Source organism: Gavia stellata, chromosome 20 (assembly GCF_030936135.1).
Source record: "Gavia stellata isolate bGavSte3 chromosome 20, bGavSte3.hap2, whole genome shotgun sequence".
Taxonomy (NCBI): domain Eukaryota; kingdom Metazoa; phylum Chordata; class Aves; order Gaviiformes; family Gaviidae; genus Gavia; species Gavia stellata.
In genome coordinates this window covers 4,472,590-4,492,620 of record NC_082613.1, presented here as the reverse complement: position 1 = coordinate 4,492,620, position 20,031 = coordinate 4,472,590, and the positions used below count along the sequence as shown (strand labels likewise).

Genomic DNA, 20,031 nt, shown 5'->3' with positions numbered 1-20,031 from the left:
GCAAAATAGCTAAGAGCTTAATAATAAAAGACACTTACTGCTTATCATTTACATTATTTTATGTGTTCATTAATAATTATAATGGGGTTTATAAAACAAAAAAATCAAGTCTAAGTCTCCCCAGGTCATGTTAGTGCAAATGTTGCATAGTATTCTGTGGGAGATTTGGGAAACTAAGTATTTTTTGAAGGGCATTCTTAACTCCATACATTACAGAGCAAGTTGGAGAATGTCAAAGGGAATTTATTTTCTAGTTTGCTCTGTGGATAGAAAATGCAACAGAGTATAAACGGCCTGCTTTGCTTTCTCTAGATACATTCCCAGGCATTTAACATATACCATCACACAGTGATGGGCAGAACGCAGACCGTGTACGGCTCAGTGAAATCCTCTAAATATAGTTTGTTAGGTACAGGAATACTGTTGTTACAGTCCCCCTTCTCTTCTGTAGGCTCAGTTGTCCTTGTTTGTTCAGCCTTTCCTTACATACCTGGTTTCCTAAGCTTCCAGGCATTTCCATTCCTACTATCTAAACAATCTCCATTGGGCCACTTTTCTCTGGCAATGCCGTGCTCCAAAAACCATGTAATTTATGGAGTCACAGGTGTCCTCCAATCTGCTGACCAGACAGCTTTCCACAGTCTGCATTGCCTCTGCTCGTGGCACCGGAGAGTTACGGGGTTCTGTGGTGGTTCTTGTTGCCTGCTAGGATGAGAGGGCTTGGAAATTCAAAACCCGGCAGCAAGAAGTGGAAGTGCTAAGAGCACAGGAAGGATATGGATCAAAAGGAGCAAAAGAGAGTGATAAAATCTGGCACCTCAGAGGAGTTCATCAATTGAAATTTTGCTCACCAGTAAAACTTGTGAGATGAGATTAGCTACCCAGTAAAACACGATGGAGATGCACGAACCCTGAGGTTGTCTCTGTAAAAGCGGGATGCAGTCCTGTGTCACAAGCACAGGCTGCTTTTCAAGCCCAGCTAAATGGGACATTGCTATAAAGGAGAAAGCCAGCTCTGAAGGGCTTAGCTCCTTATTATCTCAAGAGTTGCAATGTTCATTTTCACACATTTTAGTTATTATATCAGAACCTGTAGTGGAAAATACCCATCTGTGAAATCACACCGATTTCTCCTGTTCCTGGGCTTACTCTATAGAAACGAGAGACAAGCCAGGCTCTTAGCGTTCTGGTTCTGAGCGGCAATCATTCACTGCAGCCCTTTTACTCCATTTGGGACGGTGGATCAATGCTTCGAGCTCAGACCCCCCTGCAGCCCCCTGCTTCGCTGTTGGGCTGTGAGGCCGCTGTGTTCTTGCTTGCCGCAGCCAAGCGCAGGTCTGGCAAGGCGAGTTCGGTGCCCGGCTCTGCTGCAGCTTCCCTGTGTGGCTTTGGTGGCTGCTCCCGCCGTTCCCAAGTGGTCCGTTTGTATCTGTCAGCGTAGGTGAGGATACTCAGCATCCCAGGGTTCCTGCGTGGTTCACCTGTGTTCGTGAGAGAGGATAGGATCAGGGGATCACATCTTCCACCGTAAATTGCCTTTCGATCTGGGGCATTTTCCCTCACCAGTGTAACAAGCCAATCTAAGCTCCATTCCAGAGAGCGTTTTTTAGAGAATAAAAGCTGCTTTACAAGCAAATTTCTCTTATGACAGTCATCAGCCATCATCATTCATCTTGCTCGCATCATCATACGCAGAGTTGTACCTTGCCTGGCGCTGGAGAAGCTCAAAGCTCCAAGGGTTCTCCAAGTAAAAAATGTATAAATGCAGCTAAGGAAAGCTATCCTTCTGCCATCTGTTCTGTAACCCAGAACGCTGCATACCTCTTGACTGCATTATAAAGGAAAGATAAATGAAAAAAAATTCATGTGTATGTTCTCCAGTCAAAAGATTATCATACAGATATGTTACCATCTTCTCACTTCCCAGGCATAAATGAATGAAAAAGCATCTCTTTCCTGAGCCAGTAAATTCCTCCGACCAGTAATTTTTTCTCCTGATCTAGTGAGCTCCTAGGGAATAGAGATTTTATTATTATGATTGTTGTTATTATTATTGTTATGGTAAACTGCTCCAGGAATGGTTTCAACAAAAGAAGTAAACCTTACATTGTATTCGGATAATGTTCTTAACTTCTCAACAAGATTTACTAAATTGCACCCTGGGAATTATGCAAATGAAACCTTTGGTCAAAATGTTACAGGATTACTGAAAAAAAATTTTTTTTTTTTTTAAATCTCATTAAGAGTGCTAAAATTACATGTTCCGATATAAAAAGCATGTGCCTTTGTACGATTAATATCTCCCTGGTAGTAACACGTACTATGCTTTATTGTCAATGGTCTTTGCAACCTTCTGTGACAAGTGCTACTTCTTACGTGATTTTTTCTGAACACTTCACATCCTTATATTCTTACTGGAAATGGAAGTAAGTACAGGTAACAGGCAAACCATTGTAGTATGATGGCAATTAACAACAAATAATGAGTCATTGCTGAATATTTGCAACATATTTCCCCCTATCTTTTTTTCGCTCAATACAGTATAATTATCTCATGGATTTTTCTTAGCATAATTGGGTAAGTTGTGTGGGTCTTATGATATATTTCATCTCCTAGATCTGCAGTGATTTACATACAGACAGCTTAGACCCTATTAATGTTAATAAAAGTGCTGCAAGGACATCCTATAGCGTACACTTTATTAAACTGTACATAGCTTTCTTAGAGAGCTTCTGTTTATCTGCATTTCCTGAAAATAAAATATAGTGCCTTTAGCACTGGATATTTAAATCCAGCCTCCTTTTCCCTCTCTCTGTCTCTTTCTATGCATTTCTAATGCTTCTATCACAATGGGATCTGGGTACTATATGCAACAGGAAATAGAGCAGAAAAATGTCCACGAAGAACTAACAGACTCTCCCCTTCCATGATTCAAGTTAAAATTGCTTCCATTTTAGTTCCTTGGAGGGAGGTTGGTTTGCTGTTTGGTGCTTGTGCTCAAGTCATGGCCATAGCTGGGCTGGGGCTGGGGACACCCTCCCGGCTCCCGTGCTTCAGTGAGCAGCAGTGCAGACACCTTGGCGTTGGGTTTTCGCCTTCCACCTTTAAGGAAAAACTTTGTTAAGGGTGCAGGGCTGGTTTTATCCTGACTTACTACAGGTCCTTTGGAGCTGTGCAGACACACATTGGTAGAGACAGACACACAATGGTGTGTCCCAGGTTACTGGGTTTTTCCCTTTCTTTTTAATTTCTAAGATGGGAACCCCACACTGACTCAGCTGGAGGCCCAGCAGTGGCTTCCTATGTTGTCACTTACCTTGAGCCTAGCTACAAACATGTAGGTAGTGGGTTAGAGCTTGAACTCCCTGACTTGAGCTATACATTTGCACAGACATTCACATAAATCCACCTTCCAGCCCTTTCTGCCTGGCAGGGCGAAAGCTGACTTTCTAAAAATGGGGACTATGGACTTCAGTTATTGAACGGGTGAGTCGGTTGCCATCATTAAAACCGCAGTTATGCAAGCAAAGCTTGATTTTAATATACTCTTTTTCAGCCACAGATTTGCTAATGAAAATTGGATTCATGCCTGTCTACGTGGGTCCCTATTACAAATACCCACTGGGCCCACAAATACCTGTATAAACCGTTGTGTGCAGCATGAGGGCACTTTCACAATGTCCCCAGTACCTCTTTTAAGTGATTATACCAGTGTAAGTCCAATCAGTTTTCCTTGGTACTAATAGCCTAACAAGCAGTGAATCCTGTAGAGAAAAGACAGATGAAACTGTCTCTATTCCCTGACCTTCAGCTCCAGAAATGTAGGTGCAGCACGAATCAATCCTGGCAGTGTCTAGTAATAACTGACATTATTAGCTGTTAACGGGAGCAGACTATTTGGTGGAGGCAGTACAAAGAAAACAGTGTACAAACTTGGTAATGATCTGGACAAAGGCATCAAAGGAGATTCTCAGAGCTGGGGGATCTGATATTATTCTGCACCGACACGTTCAGCATCTTGTCAGCCTCCCGCGTCAGGAGAGGAAGAAATAGCGGTAGGTCACATGCAGGAGGAGTGCGAGAGCAGCCCACAGCCCCGTCCCAATTCCTTTGCCTGACACGCAAGGCATCCTCTTCCCTTGGGAAGTGACCTTCACTCCCCAAATTGGGGCTGTCTGAGGGGGCGCAGGGGCCTCCTGCATCCCACTGAGCCCGCTCAGGCTCCTCCAAGCGTGCAGCTGCCATAGCAGAGATGCTAACATGTACTCAGCCACGAGATTTCTATTCTCTTCCCACTACTTTGTTGTATTCATAGACCTGTTAGGGAAAAATTTATGCACATCACTTTTACACTGCCAAGACAGTTTGTGGTGGTGCGGGGGGTGGTAATTTATTTGTACCTTGCACTTTCTTTCAGGAATAGTCATGCTGTTGCAAGAACTTCTTTCAGCATTTGATCAGAAAATTAAATTTGGGTTTAAAGAGCTAGTCAGGGTTGCTAGGACAACATATTAACCTCCCTTTTTTATTTTTTGGCTCCGTATCCAAGGTTCATGTAATTCGACATGCTGTATTCGGCTTGTGGTGGTGTTCTCAAGGTATGGGAGTGAAGGGGTTTCAAAAGCAATGTGCCAAACACGCTTTTCCTCAAAATACAGTCAAACGAAATGGTAACGTCCCAGCGGGCATTCCCAGCCTTGCCATGTCAAGCCAGCAGGGCTGGACAAAGAGGGAGCAAACAGCCCTGTTCTTCCAATTTCATGGGAGTACTTGTGTGCACAGTCGCAGGGACTGAGAACATGATGTGGGAGCTTGCAGACAACGTTTTCAGAAGTGATTAATGGCTGGGAGAGTCCGGGTATGGCTGAACAATTTGGACACTTCAAGGAGCCTGGGGTTTCAATAACACTTAAACAGTATTTTTTGGGGCGTATAAGTTCTTCCATATCTAAGGCAAAAAGTCAGAATTTCAACGATTCCTAGAGGATTGTCATGAATAAAAGAGGAGAAAAATAACTGAAAATATGTGGAATACACTTTTCCTGGCTTTTCCCCAAACCTTTGGCGTACAGCTCCCTTGTCAAATTTGACAGCAGTGTTACATTTATGCAGCTTTCAGGCTCAGATCTTTAAAGTTGTTTAAACATCCATATGGCTTTTGTCCAAAACTTATCGATTGCTGTCTTTGTTATTTCATCCAGATTCGTTCTGATAAGGACAAAGAGATCCATATCAGATACAGCATCACTGGAGTGGGAGCCGACCAGCCGCCGATGGAAGTCTTCAGCATTGACCCTGTGTCTGGCAGGATGTATGTGACTCGCCCGATGGACAGAGAAGAAAGAGCTTCCTACCATGTAAGCATAAAACATCTTGAGTTTTATCTAGGTTCACAAGCTCAAAGCAAATCTGTACCAGAATTGCCGGGTTCAGGAAGGGACATGCAGCTTTGAGAAGACCAGGATCTTTGTTCAAAATCAGAGCCCAGTTCACAGTTTGCACTGGCTCCCTGTGTCAGCAGAGACCTGGGAGCTGGCTGCACAGGGCGCTCGGGCTTAACTAAGAGCACGAGTCTCAGTCTCGTTCTGCCGGAGCAATTGTGTGTGTGCACGGAGATGCTGGCTTTGTTTCTGCTTTAGTGTAACCTGCCCTTGCTAAATCAGCCAAACCAATGCAAAGCGGCATTAAACTGATGTCCTTTTTGGACGCAAAGTCAGAGTCATTTGTTTAAAGTGGTGCAACTTCACGCTGCTTATTAAATCCATGCAAATTTATGCATGGGCTGAACCCCCCAAAACCATGAGAAACCAATCACTACCTTAGCATGTCTTGGGAAATTACTAATTTAAGAATCATTACTGCAGCTAAACATGCGATAATTGGTATAGTCGTTTTTCATTTTAAATCACTAGGAGATGTTCAGGCAGTATGATGGGGGTGTGTCAGATAGGTTTTTAAATATGCAGATAGGCTAATATTAAATATGAGGAAATTAATTAAGATTAATTACACTCAAAAGTGGTGCCTCATGCTATCCTAGTTCATAAAATGCTCTACCTGCAGAATACTTAGAGTGTAATTGGCCATTATGTTTGGATATAAATCCTAGCCCCTATATTGCACAGCGTAATTGCACAGCAGATACAGTCCCACAAATTGCTAAAAAAATATGTCGCACCTTGCATGATAGCCCTGCAAAATTTCAAACACTTCTGTGTCTACGCTTTAGTTCTCTCCTGGAGTGGTTGTGAAAGGTTGTTTCATGGATTGTTTTGTATCAGCATTAGCCACATCTATCGGCATCGTAATAGCCATTCCCAGGGATGCTGTAATGTCAGTGAAACAGTACGGGTCACTTCCACTGACACCATATTCCTAACTGCGCCGTCGGAGATGCACATTCTGTCAGCTTTATCAGGTATCCAGTTAACCATGTTGACACAGCTTCTGGACTGGGGTGGGAGGATAAAGAAAATAGATTACCTCTTTAGTTGGGTGGAAAAAGAGATTTCCCTTGGGTAAAAGAAGATCCGAAGGAAAATTATTTTATCCTCTGTGAACAAGAACAATTATTTTGTTTGTTGTGCCTAGGAAAATATGAAGAGATGTTGTTTTGAAAAAGGAATATTTGTGATACCGTGTGTGTCATCTCAGCATTGTTGATATTGTTTCAGCAGTGCCAGGTTATTATAACAGTGTAGTCAATACAATACACAAGTTAACACTTTTGATGGAGCCACTGTGATGTCTACTATCAGACACTCTCAGTCAAAAATATAAGATGAAGAAGATTTTGTCCTCCGTAATAACAAATCATCTGCCCTCTAATAACAAACTTAACCTACCAGTTGCAGTGAACTCAGTAAACTGAATTCTCGCCTTGGCAAAGGTGACTGGATAAGTCTGCCTCGTGCACACCACAGGATTTCCAGCCTTTTCTGTTCTTTATGGAAACCTTGAACTAGTGACATCCATATGTAAATAAGCATATTCACACTCTGGAGGTTACAGGAAGATGTAGTTTATAGAGCGTGAATAACTGGTAAGTATGTTACGAGACCTTATAGACAGGAATGGTGAGTGATAGAAAATCTTTGTTAGCAGAACAGTAGAAGGTGATGGAGAACATTTTAAGTCATGGCTGTAAACAACCTTTAGATCCTTCAGCCTCAGTAGCAATGGATTGATGATTTATTGAACCATCAATTGTTCATTTAATAACCCTTTACAAAGCATTAATAAATACACCATGCACAAAGCAATGACCCAAACACCAGTGCAGAAACTTGCAGCAGGAATGGACAGTCCTAGAAACTGGAAAAAATTAGGCCAGCTTCCAGAAAGAAGATACTGTCCAAAGTCTTGGCTGTTGCAAGTTTTGGAGAAGTCAATGAATTTATGCCACTTCATATAGCTGAATCTCTAATTGAAGGGAAGGGCAGGCTTGGAGCCAGGCTTATACCGAGTACTGGAAGAGCAGTGACTGAGGCGTAGGCCTGGATCTGAACTGTAGAGCTTGGCCATCTTTAAATTGGTTTGACATCTGCTGTAGAGTTTTCTTGAGCTCAGATTAGTAGCTTAACTCATCAGCTGGGGTAAAGGATGTCGGTGGAGGTGCAAGGCACCATCTCTGGTCTCTGGGCTTTTTTACCCAGTAGGACATGGGCTTCTTGTCTGATAGGGGCTTGCTGCTCTGGCTGAAGATGGGTGCATTTATACAGCTTCAGGTTTTCTGCAGTCCTAAACAGAATGAAGTCTTTGAGCATCTCTGTCACTGTCGAGTGTTGTCCTTGCTGTTTTCATTCCCAGGTCATCTAAAAACTAATCATAAAAAAAAAATAAATAATTTGCAAGTGTTTGTGAGGCTACGTATGAAGAGTTCTGTTTCATTAACTCCCACATTTTCAACACATATTTTCTTGTGCATAATTATCTGTATTGCTTCAGGACGACCATTTTTAAAATACTAGTGTTTTAACTCTCCCCGCATTTAGCAAGCTATTTGTTTGATGAAACCTACCTTTTTCCCTAAGGTGAAACAGATTTTTTCTAATTAGATCATGAGTTCTGTAGCAGAACTTCCCCTGTTTTCAAGATCATTCTTGAACTTTTAGGATCATTCCAAGCTTGGTGTGCACAGAGATGTATATATGCCTCTGGGACTCAGCGCCTGCCCAGGTGCAGTGTGTGCTAGCATTACTGCCTTAACCTCCCAGCACAACTGGCAGTGGTAGCGATCGCAAGTTCAGCTATATTTTGGCCTCATTTGTTTTCTCGTCTGAGCTACAAACCAGAGTACAAACTCTCCAGGGACCTTGCAGCCATCCCAGACGCAGAGTCAGCTGCAAATATGAGCAGAGAAGAATGAGAAGGGCTTTGCAGCCACTTAACCAACCCCACATTGTGGTGCAGAACTGCACGTGTTGCACTGAGTGATGCTGTGGGAGCCGCTCCAGCATCTTTAGTGCCTGGGGACGCAGCCTTGGGGCACGCGCCCAGCACAAGCACGAGCTCATTCCCCCTGTCTTGCTGCCGTCTCACTGCGGCAGACATCTGTTGTCGCATCTCCCCTTGTAGTCAGCCCTTAATGTTTATTGCATGCCAAATAAGTTTCAGCAGGTAGTAATATTTAATATGCATGAGTTCACTTGGCCTTATTTAGCTGCGTTCCCAAAGTCCCATTTGTACTGCTGACAGAATTAGTGACTCTGAATGTCTTTTCTGATCCAGACACCAGTTTCGTATCAAGCTGCAGTTAGGCCTGGCAAGTACAAGGGATAGTAAATTGGCAAGTTAGTTTTCCAAGATGTTTTTCGAGAGCTATTTTCAAAAGACATCAACATAAACGTGTCAGTAAGTAGTTGTTGCTTATGATACTCAAGTAATGTGCATTATGGGGAAACTTTGAAGCAAGTCCTAATCCGGTCCCAGACCCATGTGTATGCCTTCAGCGTTAGACTGATGAAATACTGTCTCAGAAATGGCTGGAGCAGAACAGATGGGTTATAGTCTGAGAAGGAGTTGTTTGAAGTGCAAGGAGACAAAGAAGTTTACTAGAAATTAAGGCATACAAGAGCTAATGCCAGTATTTTGAACCAAGGTCTAGTGAGAAATGCCAGCCATTTGTGTCACAATACTCTAATTTGAACTTTTAATCACAATTAAGAGCACACAAATTAGGCGTGACATTGTATGCTTATTGCTTAAAGGCTCTGTCACTGATTGATAATGTATATTTGTATTAGTAGTATTAGTGCATAAGTAATATTCATATTTAACACAATTCACTGTGTTGACTTTGACTAACTACCTGCAGATACCACCAGCCTCCAGTGTAATCAATAATCATGATACTGAATCATTTGTATGCCAACAGCTACATTTACACTGGAAACTGTCAGCAGAAAAACCTCAGAGACCTGTGGTAGCTGTTACTGAATATGATAGCAATGATTGTCATACTTTTAAACAATATTTGTTAAAGAATATTGAGCCAGCTCCTTGGCTGGTGTACAGCGGAGCGATACACCAGCTAGAGATTAGCTGGCTACCTGTATTAATTTTTCAGAATCCTCTGCAAGGTATTTCATGGGATATTATTTATTCCTTCTCTACTCCTGTCACATTCTCCCTCTTGGGGACAATGTAAATATTTCCGACCAACTTTATAAATGTTTCTTACCTGTGTCTCCAGCTAGCCACCAGCTTCCATTTGAATATTCGTGCATGACCTGTGTCCGGCATGTGTCCCGTGGCCCAGGTGGTGCTCACTGACCTTTTCAGTGGTGGCTTTTCCAGCTCTAAACGACGTGTGTCTGATGGAGCACAGCCATCATATTTTGTGCCTTGCCCAGTGCCGCAAAGCGCTTGCATGCATCTGCTTTTCCTCCCGTCCATCACTCTACCACCAAAACACCCCTTTGGTCACAGGTGGGAGCAGATGGCAGCCTGAGCTGCGGAGCACCACGTCAGACTCGCACTGCGCCTCGCACGAATGAGCCCTGTCACGGCATGTGAAGAATGGCTCCAGAACAGAGTGTGTTGTCTGGCTTGAGGTTGTCTCATTAGTACAAAGAGTAGGCCAGCAGGATAAGGGAGAAGATAAATTAAGGAAGGGAAATGGAGTGTCTGATCTGCCTTGGAGATACCACTAGTTTCCCAGTGGACAGATTGCCCCACTGGAGTGCCTCCTCCCTTTGCTCCCTCTGCTGGGAATGGGCTCTAGCGAGGAATGGGCTCTAGCGAGGAATGGGCTCTAGTGAGGAATAGTCTCTAGCGAGGAATGGTCTCTAGCGAGGAAGAGCTCCCATTGAGCTGAGTTTAGATTCAGCCCTCTGGCTCAAGCCTCTCTTCTCCCTCTGCTGCGGTTGGCACTGACCACAGAGGAGCAACGTAAGGATACGGAGGCGTTAGAGGAATGTTAAAAGAATATGAATAGAGAAAATTCATGCAAGCAAGCACAAGAAGAAAAAAGAAGAAAAGTTCATTGAAGTCAGGCAAAAAAATAGCAGAAGAGAGAAGAGGGGTGTGCAGAAAGGGCAGCAGTAACAGCCGCATTGGAGGGCAGAAGAGCAGCTACAGACACCCAGGCACCAGCACAATCCAGGACATAAAGGCACAGGCTCTGCTGCGCTGGGCTTGGGGAGCGGGTGCCGTCCTCTCGGCTGCCCAAAAGCCATTAGTCAGGGCACCAGTGCCCACACCAGGGCCCGTGTCCCCAGGTACTGTCCTCCCTCCCGTAACTCAGCCCGGGGGCTGGTGCTGGGCTCGGGGCAGAGGTGACACTTGTGCATGTCACCGCAGGTTCGATGAGATTCCTGCACTCTTGCTTATTGAATCTTTCTTTCCTTGAGTGCAGCCAGTAACACGTTTGTGGGTACACGTGCGTAGTGAGTGCAACAAGCAGATAGACATGCATTGCTGAGAAATCCCTTACTCCTGGAGATTTCAAACAAAAGCTATCAAATGTAATTAAAAATTTGTGGGGGGAGAGTCAGATCTGAGGGGGAAGATACCAGCTTTGCTCTCTGCTTTATCTCTGAATGGAACCGTTTCCGCTGCTGGAAATGCAGCAAGAGAGAGCCCAGTGCTGCCGCAGTTTGAAGATAATAACTTTAATTTTAGCTCCGAATTACTTTTTTTCAAAGGCAGTCTGACCTCTGATTGGTAAAGTTATTGAATTGCTACATCTAACGTGATGAAGGATAGCTCAACAGGTGGGAGGCAAAGCAGTTTGTATGCAGGCAAGAAATGCAGATATTAAGAGCATTACAAGTCATGAAATACGAATGGTACACCCTGTCTTGAAAATGAAGCCAGACTTCTTCAGTCTTTAAAGAAAAAGTGCTGCTTAACTTCCTTTAAAAAAAATGTTTTTCTCCCAGCTCATTTCACGTGGCAGTTTGTTCTCTTTGCTTGATTAAATGTTAATCCAGCCCATCCTAATAGTGTGCAGTTTCTTTTGTTAAGCTCTGGACTTCTGAATGCCATACATGAAGGAGAAAGTTGCATCAATCACAGCACAGCGAGAGTGAAAGACGGAAACCAGTGCTAATGCAATTAGCACATTTATTTGTCATGCATCAGAGGAGCTAGAGACCTCCTTGGCACAGGCGCTCCGACTCCTGGCAGCATCCCGATGGCCCGGGGAGCTGCCGGGAGGGACCAGAGAGGCCTCCTTCCCTCTGAAGGCACGAGCTGCTGTGTGTCGGCATGCTCGCGGGGCTTGGATCATACAAAATGCTCACTGCAGGGCGGTGGGTAGGTCCCCTGTCCCTCAGCCCTTGCACCAAGCTAATGTCTTCTGAAGCCTTCGTTCTTCATCCCGCCCGCCTTGCAGGATGTCACACAGCTGTCCTGAGCACCGTCCCTGACTTTCGTAGCTGTGTAGAGGTTCAGCAATGCTCACTGGTGCTGAAATGAAGAGGGCTGACAAACTAAATCTGCAGCGCTCGCACCCAGGCGATGCCTCTGCGCTGCCCAGCCATCGTCAGGGGCCGCGCAGCCCTTTCCTCGCTTGTCTTTTTTTTTTTTCTTTCTGAAGCGACATCAGCAGCTCTGTTCAGCGCACACACCATTTAGAGTAGCCATCTGTTCCCTTTAATGAGAAAGCTATCCATTTTTTTCACCTGATTACTGATTGTTCCAGACTATTGTTGATTGCTTTGTTTTATTAATTACTCATTTTGACATGCTGTATCTGTCCCTTTTATTCAGAAAACAGATGTTCTTGTTTTCGAGCATTATTACTGATGGTTATTGCTAATAAGATAAAGCCGCACTTCCACTTTAACTGTGGACTTAACACTGTGGCTCTGGCTATTGTAATGCTTCATCACTGGATGTTTTAGTTAAGCCTGAGAAAAATATTTCATTCTTAGTGCCACAGGCTCCCATCATTTGAATAAAAGGGACTTTCTTTATGTCTTCCTGTGCATGGAGCAATGGGGTTGGTAGCTGTTGCTGTTCCTAGAGACAGTGATTAAACAAAGAATAAACAATACTGATGCCATTCTGAAACCTCTTCACTTACTAATCCCTGTTATTGTGGGTATGAAAGGCTGCAGGTTCCCGTAAGAAACCTCTCAAGTCAAACTCATTTCCTTGCTGTGTTTGGAACTAAGCAAAATTTGCTTTTCAGATTGTCAGACAGGGTTTACCGCGTCTTAAAAATTAAAATGTAGTGGTCTGTTAGCAGTGAAGGAGATAGCATCACTACACTGAGTTAAAGTGTTTCCACGGACAATTGCTATTTTAAAATATTATTTCAATATTATGTTAAGCCTTGAAAAACTGTCTGTGTGTAGAGTCTAGATGGAAACCAAGGTGCTGCTTTCTGCTGGAATTAGATACCTGCTCAGTTCAATTTTGAGAAAGTATTTATGAGGTGAAGTCAATTCCTACAAAACATGGTCTCTCATTCTGCAACAAATCCAACTGCTGATATTATGCTTTCATTGTGCTTATTCCCAGCTCCGGGCTCATGCAGTGGACATGAATGGAAACAAGGTGGAGAATCCTATTGACCTTTACATCTATGTGATTGATATGAATGACAACAGACCAGAGTTTATAAACCAAGTCTATAATGGATCTGTGGATGAAGGCTCTAAACCAGGTACAGTTGAAAAAAAGTCTTAAAGTTATCGCAGGTTTTCAAACATTAATCTGGCACAATGGCTTTGCCTCCTCTTGAAATAGAGGGAATGTAGGAGAGGTTTGCTGTTGCTGGCTCTGTGTTGAAGACTGATGGAGGTGAGAACAATCTAGCTGGTATCTCTTTCGCTGGATGCAGAGAAAGTGGAGACTGGTTAGAAGGATCCTGGATCCTGGTGGTCCCTTCCTAGATGTGGAATTTGCAAAAGCGGCGGTTTTGTAGATTAATTCTCTGTATTGCCATTCTCATGTGCTCATTACACGTGTACGGGGCTGTTATTCTTACAGAGTACTGAAGGCAAACCCGCAGTGGCCTTTCGCTGACCCTGTGCCTGAAATGCTGAATATCTGCCTCCTTGATATTTAATCCAGTCATTTGCAAACTCAATACCTGGCACCCAGTCAGACTCCAAACAGGTCTGCGTCCCAGAGTGTGAAGAAAATACTTTCTTATTTCGGGTCTGATGCAAACCTATTGAAGTGGGAGTATTCCCACTGAAATTGCTCGCTCGTCCTCCATCCCTGTGGACTTTTCTTACAGAGGGTGATATGGGGAAAAACCCAAAGTAGAATTTCAGAAAATTTATGGGTAAATAATTAGCGTGGGTGTAAGTTATACATGGAATACAAGTGATGATTTTTACGTGAACATGTTTATGTGCTTGGAAAAATACAGTTATAAGGGTCTTTAACATTTTCTTTTCAACTATATTGTTGATTTGTTATTTAAGTGTGGTGTAACTCTGCAGTTTCCAATATGGTAGCAGGGTTGTTTTAGCTTATTGCTGAGCATAACTAATATGAATGTATTCATTCTTTAAACAGAAATTATATTGTGAAAACTGTCACCAGTACATTTGTAAGTCTTCTGAAATCGGAGGGAGATTTTTGCAAGACAAATTTTATCCTCAGTTGTTTGCCAGCTGAGGGGTTAAATACCGCGTGACTTTGGTTTGTGTCAGCAAACATTTATCATGGCTTCTCCGCTGCCTGAGGTGTCATAGGAAAGTCTCCGGTGGCCACTATTTTTAACAAGGTGATTCACAGTCGTGATTGATTGTCTTTCAGCATTGTGAGGAATGGGCTGCCGTGGTGACACAGAGTGGGGACAGAACGTGACATTATTTTTGAGGAAAGAATAAGTACAGCTCCTTTCCTGATGTGCTTTGGGTGGTGATGTACCCACTTCAAAGTGCTGCTCCCGGTCCCACTCGGCAGAGGGGACGCCAGAAGTCCCTGGGTTGATGGCTCTAATGACATCTTCCCTCAGGATTTTCCGGCTTTCATTTGAAGGCCACTTTGGGGCATATCAAGGTTTGAAGATTGATGCAACATTTCCACAGCAAATCAAATTTCTTACATCTTATTCTAGGACAGATCAATATTCAAAGTGTTCCCAGATGTTTTAACTAGCTCTGCTCATTTGTGTGAAAGAAGCAGTAAATTGCATCCTCTTCTTGTCTGAAATCCAGATAAGCCTTTGAGCTATTAAATCAGAATAGGATAACTTTGCCTACAAAATACTTGTGCCTCTGCTTCTACCAGTGATTTTTGGTATTCTGTATCCCAGGCTGGAGTGCTTGCCTTTAAGGCAGGTAGGCAGAAAGCAATCTGGTTTTATTCAAAAGCAATTACATTTGTCTTTGATGTTTCGTGATTTTTTTTTCCTCCTTTTTCCTGTTTAATCGGTATTCTTTTAAAAGTTTATGTTAGTATTGAATTTCTCTTCTTTGCTTTTGTAGAACCTCCTGGGAATTTGGGCATCTGAGGCCCTCATTCCATGGACTTGGCAATAAACATGACATTGCGTCTTTGAGAAAGGGATAGAGAGGTCACAGAGTTACTGTGAATGTCTGCGTGCTCCTCCTTTGCCTCCAAGTTATGTATCCCTGTTTTGTGTAGAGACAAGTCTAGACAATGTATTTAGCTAAGTGTAGGTCTTGCAGAGGTTTGGAAACTTTTTTATAGTTCAAGATGCTTCAGACTATTACAATAACTAAGGAGGTACCACACCAGCCTTTGCAAGAGAAAAAATACCTGAGCAGAATTCATGATCATTTGTGGCAATGGTTGACAAATGAAAGACATTGCATATTCTTAGAGGTAACAGCAAAATGTGTTCAGTATTGATTCAACAGTAAGTTATATATGTATATGCATCTATAAATATTTATATGCATATGTGTGTATAGCCATGTATAAAGTACAGATTTGCTTCAAGCAAACTAAAAAAATCTTATTATATGTTACAGGAGTTCAGCATTCATTTTCCACCGTTCATTGCTATTGAACTATGCCTGAGGAATGAAAATGCTTCCCTGGATATCCTGTACAATTGTTATTTCTCACATCTTCCATATGCCCATTTATAATGGCTGTGTTTAAAAATGCAGTATTACTCAATTACCACAGTATCTGCAATGTTCTTAATAATTCTGCGCACCTCTTATGAGAGAAGTAGCTAGAGTATTAGAGTATCCCAAATAAATGCTGACTATGAGGGCAGCTCATGTGAGCAGCCAGTGTCTGTTTGAAGTCAGTAGGAATTTTGCCCAGATTTAAAAAAAAGAAAAAAGGGACATCTGGAGCTCAAGCTCTACCCATGGAAATTTTGCAGAGCAAGACCGTCAAAAATATGCTGTTGAGCACAGACTGAGCAGGGCGCAGTGACCTTGAGCTGCAGGGAAAGCCCCTGTAAGGCTTTAGCAGGATGAATAGAGCAGGTCCCACTCAAAGTGAACAGGAAAGGGCTCTGCGGTGCTGTCACTGCACACCTTGGGGTACGGGGCGAAGCGAAGGCATCCGGTGGATGCTGCACCGCAAAGTGCAGCGCGGTCCCCTCTTAGCAGCCGGGATGCGATGAGCTCGAAGAGAGCGCCGTGCCTCATCTCTGACCCTGTAGGAGAGCTGCAACCTGTGCCTGACCATGGCAGGGGGTGGAGGGCGGCCAAGTAAGATGTGACCTACTGACTCTGCAGTGAATAAGCCAAAAGGAGGTAGAGTGAACCAAGAAAATGGGAATGCAGGAAGGATGTCTGCTCCAACCTGCGGCACGGTGTGATACTGCTGGGCACTTAGCCTCCCACGGAAGAAGCAAGTTTGCTTTAGCCTAAAATACAAATATCCTTCAAAGGGTATTGTCCAAGAGCTGAAATAATTGGCAGCAACGCGAAGAGACTCATTAGAGACAGTCTGATGGGGTTGAAGTGAAGGGGCTTCCCAGACTGCAGAGCACTCAAGACTGCCTGGGTTTCCAAGGAGTGTGCTCTCCGCGGTGTGCAAGTCACCTTGAAGCAACCCTTGACAGGAATAGAAAAGAAATCATCGAGTATTATTAATTATAATAGGTTGTTGTTGCTGGTTAAGATTATAATGACTTAATTGAAATAGTGTCTTACCCCGTAGCATAGTGTTCTTGAAACCAGGAGCTCATTCTTGTGGAGTAAAGTTCTGTGTAGCGTAAACACGTGTGTCACAGCCTGGCCCCTTCACATCCTCAAATGTGTGCTGGCTCTTAAACTGATTTGCATTTCTTTTTCCTTTTTTGATACTCTCTGGAAAACTTTTTAATGCATTTTTAGCTTATCCAGCCTAAGATCATGCAGCTGGAGAATTCAAATGTGTAAATGCAGGCCCCTCCAAAAATGCAGAACTGGAACAGTGATGCAGGATTTTCTTTTCCACAAGACCATCTTTCTTCCTTACTCTCCACCTCCACGAGTTGTTTTGATTTAAAGCACCACTGTTTGAAAGTGTATCTTAAAAGACTGTGTTTTACTCATATTGAATAGTGTTCTGCCTCTTTGAACTTTGCCTCTATATGAAGAACACAGCCAAGTTTTAAAAATGCAGCTGCAAGCTTGAGCTGAAATTCCCCTGGTCCCTCTGGCAGCCTTAATCAGCAAAGTTCTGGAGCTGCAGAAGTTGCCTTTCAAGCGCTGATAAAACGGGACGGGGTTGCACAGCTTCGCTGCCCAATGCCACCTGCCCTGCAGGGTTCTGCTGCCCTTTCAAAGCCCGCGTCTCTGAGCCGCGCCATGCGAGCTCCAGCGCCTTACGGCAGAACGGAGCTGGGGTCGGGGGTGGTTTTTCCCTTCTGCACGACACCAGTTCCTGCCCGCCATGAGCCCAGCCCCTGCACTTGTACCGCTGGGCTTGCAGCATCCCGGGGTGTCCTTGGGGAGTGCCGTTTCAAAAGAAATTCTGCAGGTTCCAAAAAAAAAAAAAAAAATTGCTCGATAAGGTAGAATGAAAAGGCTTAAATGTAACAGAAAAAAGGGAATTTAATCACAATACGAAAATGTGATGGAGAAAGATTATTTTGATCACTGCAGAAGCTCAGTTTTGATATAACCACGACAAAATGTACCTTACGGTAGGATGTGGATGTCTTACTTAACTGAAGCGTTCAGTTCTGAAAAGGTCAATGTGAAATGCTCCGCAGTGACTCAAGTGCTTTGCTCTGGGTTGTATCTATTTTGTTTTAATAGAAAGATTGTCAAAAATTAACACATCTCTCCAAAACAATTTGTTCCTGTCAGACTGGCCTTTTCCATTCCCATCCATCCTTTCCACTTCACTAACTCTCTGGGTCCATCTTGGTCCCTTTCAAGTCAATAGCAAAAGTCCAAGCGGCTTCTTTTAAACTAGAGTTTCATTCAGCTCCCTCTTTCTCATGGTGTCGTGTAGGATAGTTACTCCCGCCGTCCTTCCTGGGAGTGCTGTGAAAGACTGCTAAGTATGGACAGTCCTCCAAAATAAAGGATTATTAGCATTTCTTACATGAGAAATGTTGTAATTTAAAATTTTCCCATCTCCTCCTGATTTCATGGAACTCTGATACAATAATTGTTGATGGTGTGCCACGTGAAAAATGAAATAGCTGGCAGCCAAATCTATATGTGGCAAATTGAGTTAAAGAAATCTCATCAAAATAAGCAGTATATAAAAAACCCAAGGATTTTAAAAGCCGATTATTCTACTGGTGTCCCAATTTGTTTATTTTATTTCTATGCCAGCAGAGATTCCCTCAGAGATTAACACCATGGACTAATGCACAGATGGGGCCAGAAACTTGAAAGTCATCTGAATATTAAGAATTTAAATCTTTAGCCTCAGTGATTTGAACAGAAAGCCAATTATGAGGCTGAATTAGTTTTCAAATTAAACTGCAATTTAAGGCTTGTGAAATTAATCTTTTAAGGCATATAGTTGCATATGTGTGTGTATATATATATATTCATGTGGAGAATTTGGATTCTACATTTCTGGCTCCTTCCACTTCTCCAACCTGATAGTACAATTCATAAGGAGATGCCTGGTGTCCTGCAGGTTGTTCTTTCAGTGAAGAAACAGAGTGGGTGTTGCTGGGTGACAGGGGAGGAAATGAAAGCAGCAACACCTGAGATCTGGAAAGAAGATGCTTCGGTTTTAAAAATTAATAGGCTACCGAGTGAAAACCCCTTTCTTCCATTACAAACCATTCCGCCACAGTGCTGCGCAGCATTAAAAAGTTCAATAGTCTTTTACCAGCTTGGAGGTAAATTATTTTTAGTACTCTTCATTCAGGAAGGTCCTAATTCAACCGAGCGCCTGAACAGGTTGTTGGGCCTGGGCTGACTGGGCCGCTGGCGGTGACGTGGCACGGGGACCCCGGGGTGCGCACCAGGTGCGCGTTCCCATCGATAGCACTAGAAGCTGGAAGTAATGCAAAAGCCGTATGTTTTGGAGACATCATGTAAAGGTAAAGTCTTCAGGAGCCAGAGTAGGTCTCAACAGGTTCTTCCAGTTGCCCCAGAGCTCTTCACAGGTTGGGTGCATTACTGCTGGCTTCATCACAAGCCAAAACATATGCATCAGTGCAGTGCCATCTTCTGCAGCTTGGGTAGGTGCTACTCTTATCCTTGCATTTTATATGCTATTAAAAATGACTTTGTCCGACCCGACTATTCTCTCGCACATTACACACAGACTTAGGATACACAATATTCTTTTTTAAGTTCTTTTGCTCAGCCAAGCACAATTTTGAGATAAGAAATTGTTTTTCTGCAGACACATGTGGTTGTGCTTTCCATTTTGTTTCAAGGTGAGTGGTTATGAAATCTGTGCTCTTAATTTCCTTTTCAGAAGCATCCAGTCCCAAGAGCAAGGAAGTGAATTATAGAACTGTAGGTGAGAAAAAAATGCAAATCCCCAGACTGATGGTTTTTCCCTCCAGAAAAAATGGCCACGTTGATATAATGAAAAAAAATGTGGAAATCATGTTCTGAGACCACTCTAGAAGGGATTTGCAACATTGCAATAGTCCACTTTCTGCCTTCTTTTAACAAGCAGTTACAATAACATGGTATTATATATATTATAGTATTTATATTACATTCTATTACATATTATGTTATATTACTTTATATTACACTATATTATATTGTCAAAATTGAAGGATTGAATTCAAGCCTTGTGGAAGATGTGTTCAGTCGCAGGTTTTGTGCAGCCAGGTCTGCATGATTTCACTAGTTGCATATGCCTTCAGTTAAGCGTGAAACCTAGCCATACTTTCAAGCACAGTTTGGTGGTGGTGGTGTTCAGGATACCTTGTCCTAAGTCACGCTTTCTCCATTTTTTGAATTAGCCTCTGGGAATCGAGAGGATTCATCTGCAGGAACTCAGCCGAGCTGGGGCTCATCGATTTATGCAGTCAAAACTATTTGCTCAGAGGCTGAATGCGCTTTTGCCCAACTTGAAGTTTGACTTCTGTTATTTCTCTGCAGTACACAGGGTCTCAGTAGGCTGCAGGCTGCTGTACAGGAGTTATCTTCAAATCTGGCCGTGCCCATGTGTATGCTGCATTCAGTGCATCCGTTCATTTTCTTTCTGGAG

At 43.1% G+C, this 20,031-nt stretch overlaps 1 protein-coding gene across 1 annotated transcript in view; it reads left to right on the top strand.

Moving 5' to 3' along the window:
- The window catches only part of CDH4 (cadherin 4), a 464,357-nt gene that overhangs the window by 357,542 nt on the left and 86,784 nt on the right, over positions 1 to 20,031 (top strand). The window contains exons 5-6 of the mRNA XM_059827099.1: positions 5,202 to 5,357; positions 12,973 to 13,117. Of these exons, the coding sequence (XP_059683082.1) occupies positions 5,202 to 5,357; positions 12,973 to 13,117 (301 nt within the window). The remainder of the gene's footprint in view (positions 1 to 5,201; positions 5,358 to 12,972; positions 13,118 to 20,031) is intronic.